The 7,282-nt window shown below is 50.7% G+C and overlaps 1 protein-coding gene across 1 annotated transcript; it reads left to right on the top strand.

Moving 5' to 3' along the window:
- Positions 1 to 323: 323 nt before the first annotated feature.
- LOC121852775 (ephrin type-A receptor 4a-like) lies at positions 324 to 4,131 on the top strand (the record flags this gene model as incomplete). The annotated part of the gene is given in 7 exon segments (XM_042346660.1): positions 324 to 410; positions 571 to 606; positions 609 to 631; positions 1,088 to 1,325; positions 1,620 to 1,774; positions 2,234 to 2,391; positions 4,029 to 4,131. Coding segments are annotated over 7 exon segments (800 nt in total), but the record flags the coding sequence as incomplete, so codon positions are not given.
- Between the last annotated feature and the right edge of the window lie 3,151 nt (positions 4,132 to 7,282).

The following is a 7,282-nucleotide window of genomic DNA, read 5'->3' as shown; positions in this document are numbered from 1 at the left end:
ACACTATACACTACACTATACACTACACTATACACTACACTATACACTACACACACACTACACACTACACTATACACTACACTATACACTACACTATACACTACATACACTACTATACACTTCACTACTAAACTACACTATACACTACTATACACTACACTATACACTACACTAATACACTACTAACACTACACTATACACTACAACTATCACTACTATACACACTACACTATACACCACTCTACACTATACACACTGCACATTACACTACTGGTTTTCACGTTCTGCAGATGTAGATGCCACTGGTTCTTCACGCTCTGCAGATGTAGATGCCACCACCACCATCTATTGCGTGTGGTGGTTGAACTTACAACTCTCGGTTCAGAACGGGCAACCGGACGTACGAACAGGTTTGTTCGTACCTCTGAAAGTTCGTGTTTATGAAAACACAGCGATGCATCTTGGCAGCAATACAAGGTGCGTACGTGACCCTGTGATGATGTTGCGGTATTAGTCGTGAATGCTTTGCGTGGATTGCTAACGTCTGCTTTTCTTGCCCTCTCGACGAAGGTAAACCCGTCATGATCATCACCGAATTCATGGAAACCATTCCTTGGATGTGTTCCTCAGGGTAAGAAGTGGCAATGCCAAGTGGTGCGATCATCGGTGCGTTGCAGCCTCACAACACTCAGCAGTTGTGTCTGTAACTGTCCACACATGGAGAGCAAACGGTGGCGTTGTTGTTGTTGTGTTGTTGTGTTGTTGTGTTGTTGTGTTGTTGTTGTTGTTGTTGTGTTGTTGTTGTGTGCCGTAGTTCCTACGAACCGGGGCTCCGCTTGCGGTGATGACTGCACGCGTGTGCATCAAACTTCCTTTGCACCTTACGTAGCCAACTGGCGCTGGGGCGGGGGCAAACCAAACACAACAAGCGGCAGTTCTAAACAAATTAGTTTGTCAAACTCCCTCTTCTCCTCCATCCTCCCTCCCCCCCTCCCTCTTCCTCCCCCCCCTCTCCCTCCTCCTTCTCCCCCTCTCCTCCCTCCTCCCTCCCTCCCCCCTCCCCCCTCTGGCCTGGACCACGGCGTAGAAGAAGAAGGGCCACTTGCTGTTGCCCCAGCTGGTGGGGATGCTGCGGGACGTGGCGTGCGGCATGCGGCACCTGTCCCGCGTGGGCTACGTGCACCGCGACCTGGCCGCCCGCAACGTGCTTGTGAGCGGCGAGCTCACGTGCAAAGTGTCCGACTTCGGACTCTCGCGGATGCTTCTGCCGGACGACCACTCCGAGGCGGTGTACACCACCCGGGTAAAGGTGGGGGGGGGGAGAAAAACAACAACACTGGCAACTTTTCGATTTAAAGCTTTCGTGACTGCAGGGATTCATCTTCAGACGCTGTCTTCTCGACAGACCTGGTCCAACACCAATGGAGACTAGGCTCTAAGAAAAGCTGTCTCGGGTGTGGACCAATCAGCTTCGAGGATAGTGCATATCGTTATCAGAGTTGTTTCTTTTTGTTTGCATTTTGACTGCTTGTGTTGTGGTTATTGCAAACATGATGCCTTGTATAAAGGTGTCAGTTTTGTACCAGTTGAAAGGGTAAAAACCTGTCACTAAACCCTTCGCCAGGGGGGGAAGATCCCCATCCGCTGGACCGCCCCGGAGGCGATTTCCCAGCTCAGGTTCACGTCGGCAAGCGACGTGTGGAGCTACGGCGTCGTCATGTGGGAGGTGATGACACACGGCGAGCGGCCATACTGGGACATGAGCAACCGGGACGTGAGTTCAGCACCAGCAGCCCTGTAGTGTGAGTCTGTGGGTCTCTGTGTGGTGAGTCTGTGGGTCTCTGTGTGGTGAGTCTGTGGGTCTCTGTGTGAGTCTGTGGGTCTCTGTGTGAGTCTGTGGGTCTCTGTGTGTGTCTGTGGGTCTCTGTGTGTGTCTGTGGGTCTCTGTGTGAGTAGTCTATGGGTCTCTATGAGTAGTCTATGGGTCTCTGTGTGAGTCTATGGGTCTCTATGAGTGGTATATGGGTCTCTGTGTGAGTCTATGGGTCTCTATGAGTAGTCTATGGGTCTCTGTGTGAGTAGTCTATGGGTCTCTATGAGTACTCTATGGGTCTCTATGAGTAGTCTGTGGGTCTCTATGAGTAGTCTATGGGTCTCTGTGAGTGGTCTATGGGTCTCTATGAGTACTCTATGGGTCTCTATGAGTAGTCTATGGGTCTCTGTGTGCCCCCAGGTGCTGGAGGCAGTGGAAGGTGGCTGGCGACTGCCACGTCCCATGGGATGTCCCATGTGTCTCCGCCGCCTCATGCTGAGCTGCTGGCACGTGGAGAGCTCCTGCAGGCCCTCGTTCACCCAGCTCGTCACCGCCATCACCGACGCGCCGCACTACAGGTGCGTCTGTGTGTGTGTCTGTGTGTGTGTCTGTGTGTGTGTGTGCGTGTGTGCGTGTGTCTGTGTGTGTGTGTGCGTGTGTGCGTGTGTCTGTGTGTGTGTGCGTGTGTGTGTTGGAGAGCGGTAGTGTAGCGGTTAGCGCGCTGCGCTATGAACCCGGCGACACGGGTTCGATTCCCGCTCACGGCCAACACCAGTGACGATTATCTGAACCGGTCCTGGGCCTCCCCTAGGTCGACTCAGCCTTAAATGAGTACCTGGTGCGGTGTGTAAACATTGCCACTGGGGAGAAAAAGGCGGTCGGGCGTGGTGCTGGCCACCCACCCCCTCGTGTACCGTTCCAGCCTTCATAGGTGCTCGCTAACAGCACTTGCCCCTACAGTCTGTTAAGGCTATACGGGGGATCTTTGTCTATCTTTGTGTCTGTGTGCGTGTGTCTGTGCATGTGTCTGTGTGTGCGTGCGTCCGTGTGTGTGAGCGCCGGGTGGCTAAAGCACAGCCAGTTGGCACAGTAGGGGCACAGGTGGTGCATCAGCCAGTCATCTCGGTCATCTCAGTTAGTCGACCCATAGGCACCTGGGTCTGCCCCGTGACCTCCTGCCAGCGGGCGTTCGACACTTCACGTGGCCTCAAGGTGCACTTGGCCTGGCACAAGCGTCGTGGTGACGTCACCGCCACTTAGTGGCCAATGGCGGTTGTTGTTGTTGTGTGGGAAGCAAAAGAACAACCCCCTACCTCCTCGTGGTGCTGGACTGGAACGCTGTGGTGGGCAGTGCCGTGGGGGAGGGCCAATTTAAATTGGCCTTTCCCTTCATGGCGTTTGTAACCACCACAGCGGCTAAATGGGGGCTCTGGGCGGGTGCGAGGGGCTGGTCACCCCTCCACCTTCGATTAATCACGACAAAATCACGATTTAAAATTGTATTGAATACGCTTGTGCCGGAGGCCCCTCTTCTCGACGATTTTCTGAACCGGTCCTGGGCCTCTCCTAGGTCGACTCGGCCTCAAATAAGTACCCGGTGCGGTGTATAGTAAACATCGCTAGCACTGGGGAGACGTGATGATGATGATGATGGCACTAACCGCTTTGTCGAGCCGTCGTTTGCGGTGGCCGGGACGCTTCCGAAAAAAGGGTCGAATAGCAGCTCCGGCAGGGGCCTTTCCCGGTAAAATAGAAACACAGAACGAGAGGCGAGCGGTACAAACGTCACGGCCACTTTGGCCTTTCGATGTAAAGCTTTCGTGACTGCAGGGATTCATCTTCTTGGTTCTTTCGGTAAAGTCACGTAGAATGGAAGTAATAGAATAATAAAATAAAACATAATAAAATAATTCTCACGACGTTTCGGCCACAACGCAAGCAGCCGTCCTCAGATGCTGTCGCCTCGACATACCTGTTCTTCACCTGAGGACGGCTGCTTGCGTTGTGGCCGAAACGTCGTGAGAATTATTTTATTATGTTTTATTTTTATTATTTTATTATTTCCCTTCTACGTGACTTTACCGAAAGAACCAAGAAGATCACTTTGGCACTTCTCACGGCCCCAACGAGGCCTCTGCCCGGTGACGGGTGTTTCACCGTCACGGTGACGGGTGTTTCACCGTCACCTCGCTCTGCCTCCTCTCCCCCCGCACAGTTTCTCGTCCGCGGTGGCGGTGGCCTCCACACGCCGCGGCGACTTCTCAACGTCGACGACGCCGCCGCCGATTCTTCCACCACCTCCTCCCACTGCGTCTTAGTCGTGTTCGCTGGCACGGCCTCCTCCGCTCGGGATCTCGACGTTTGTCTCTCGTGTCTCGTTGGGGGTTTTCTCACGGCGTTCACCGCTCGCTCCCCTGTCGGTTTTAACACTTTTGATTTTTTAATCCTTTATATTAAGTTCACTTGCTTGCGCGCTTACGACCGTGCAAATCTTTCGGTAGTTTTTAACCCACTTCCCGTGATCCAATCGAGCTGACATTTTGCACACAGACTCGTTGTGCGTGACAATTTATTTTCGTGAAACATTTTCAAAATTTACACTTTTTAGGGAAAAATAAATTATATTCAATTACCAATTGCTTAATGGTGCATGCAATCATCTGACCCATAGGTGGCAGCCATCTCAAGCCAGAGGACGAGAGGACTCTAGCCGCCACGCATATAAAGGATTTATAGTGAAAAACTTAGTTTTTACGGGTTCATTTTTTTCCCCGACGATCTGTCTTCCCCGTGATTGTTTGTCGTTCACGTGCCTCCTCTTTGATCTCTTAATTCGTGTAGTGACAGGGTGACACCTGGCGGCCTGTAGGGGCAATTGCGGGTATCGCTGCATTACATCATCTCTTCGTGCTCTGAATCGACGTTATACTGAGCACACAGCCCCTAGTGGAGGCAGGGCCGACGACTTACACGGTCCCTGGTCAGCTGCTCTCTCCGCTGCTGCTGGATGATGCTGTTACCGCTTCTGCTGCTGCTGCTGTGTTCCCACGTCTCCACGCGTCTGAGTTGTGCGCCGAGTAGAGGCTCTTTTTATAACCAGCTCCTCGGGGCCACCGCCGCTGCCTGCAAGTGGCGGTTGGTCCCCACTACGGGGGAGTTGGGGCGTCGCCCCGCTAAGCAGCTCGAGGTGACAAATTAGTTTTCTAATAAAAAAATATATTTACTGTTCCGTAAATTGTTGTGTCGTGTTTCAAGAAATAAAACAGTCGCATCGTCTATCGACGCCCGCCGCTGGTAGATGAGACGGTGACATCACTTTCATTGATTTGATTTATTGATGAGTTGAAAGGGGGGGGGAACGCCGATTTCAAATAAGAATTCTTCATGCTTCAAAGTTTTTAGGGCGTCAAGAGCGTAAAGCGCGATTTTTAAACTAGATACGTCAATCGCAACGCTATCTCCATCCTCTCTGCAGAACCACCTTTCCCGTAAACATCGCCACGTTTAGTTATTCCACCGTTTTATCCGCCCGGTGCTTTTCCAATTGTTGTGAGCACCGCTAAAGCAAGTTCCACGCAACTTACCCATCTGTGTCACGGTGGCTAGACGTTGACTACCTCGCCTGGTACGCATGAGGTTGCGGGTTCGATCCCGACCCCGATGCAATTTCCAGCGGGAACATTTTTTGTTCATGTAAGAATGCCAATTGGCTGTAACATCTTTTCGTGTGCCCGTAATTCCTCCACTGCTCTCCTGGTTTCTCAGTAATAAGTGCGATCTCCTTAATAATTTAAACATTGCATATGAGAAAACAAGCATTTTAATTTTCAACAAAAAACGATTTCAATTCAACCCATTAGCTCCGAGCTATAGTGTGTTAGAGACCCTGCGTGCAATTGTAGTGACATGAAAGTATTCAGCGATGCTTACTCCCCAATAAAAAAAAACACCGTTACAAACCAGATGACCGCTTGCTTCAAACTTCCTTGATGTTTGCACGTGAATGTTTTATGAGACTGCTTTACAGTCTTCTTCTTGATTCTTTCGGTAAAGTCACGTAGAAGGGAAATAATAAAATAATAAATATAAAACATTAAAATAATTCTCACGACGTTCGGCCACAACGCAAGCAGCCGTCCTCAGGTGAAAACAGGTCTGTCGAAAAGACAGCGTCTGAATGAACACCACCAGGCTTGGCAGCGTATATTTAAGCTGGGTTGGAGGGGGAAGAGCGCCTTGACAAAATCATTTGCATATCAAGAGGAATTTAGCATATGTTTGGGAAATGCAGATATGGGATTAGTCACTACTTGTGGAATGCGTAGGAGGTGGGCGGGGGTTTCAAAGTCATATTATGCCCGTGCATTATGCAGGATTAGCAGCATCAAAGGGAGGGAGTAGGGTTAGCATTAATAAAGGGAAGGAATGTTAATAGCATGGAGCTGCAGTAACGAAATTTGCAATTTCGATTTAAAGCTTTCGTGACTGCAGGGATTCATCTTCTTATATGATGAGGTGAGACCAACTGGGCTATTTCGCTCTTTCTCAGAAGCAACCTGCCCACAAATAATGCTCAACGGAGTTGCTCATCGCGTGGACATTTAGAGCAGAAGACCAACACTCTGAGCGCGTGGCGATGTCGACTCTTACACGTGGAGGGGACAAACCCGGAGGAGCCGGAGAACAATCCATACGACCGCGGGGAGAGAGAGAGATACGCAAACTCCAGGTATACAGGTACCCTGTAGGTACCCTGTATACCTGGCAAGGCAGTTAACATCTCGCTGGTTTACACCATTGGTACCTCATTTGCCAGTAAAAAAAAATATGATAATTGTTTTGTTACCCTTTTATCTGGCAACAAAACTGACACCGTTTTTACGAGGAGTCATGTTTGCATAGACCACAATGCCTGCAGTCATAATGCAAACAAAAAACATAACTCTGATAATGAATGCACTCAAGGTGTCAGTTTTGTTGCCAGATCATCTCGCTGGTTGCGCCTCACTGCAGCACGACTTTCCATGTTGAACAACCAAGCGTGGTGGACCTTTCTATCAATCCACTGCTGGGTGAGCCCCCTGCCCCCCCCCACACAACTCGTCGTGTGGGTTGTCACGGTGATTTGACCACAGCTCAGCAAGCTGGTCAGTGCGGGTGGGAGCATAGACGCATACAAGTGTAATGGCGTAAGTAGCGCAGGAGACGTTGACAACACGCATTCATTACAATTAAATCCAACACAGCAGAGTAACGACTCTAACACTCGAAGAAGAGGAATCAGCCCCTTCACCCGGTTCTATCCGAGCCAGTGTCCCTCAGCTAACGTTTCCCCGTCAGCTCCTACTACACCCCTCTAACCCAGACCATCCTAGTAGAGGAGGCTAACTCACCTGGCCCAGCTTCGGCTCAGGTCCGACCCTCAGCCACACGAGTCTGGCCCTCACAAGGACACAGAAGACCTCGCTG

This window comes from Callorhinchus milii, unplaced genomic scaffold, assembly GCF_018977255.1.
Source record: "Callorhinchus milii isolate IMCB2004 unplaced genomic scaffold, IMCB_Cmil_1.0 Scaffold1270, whole genome shotgun sequence".
Taxonomy (NCBI): domain Eukaryota; kingdom Metazoa; phylum Chordata; class Chondrichthyes; order Chimaeriformes; family Callorhinchidae; genus Callorhinchus; species Callorhinchus milii.
Note: the sequence above shows the minus strand (reverse complement) of the source record. Positions and strands in the feature narration are given on the sequence as shown.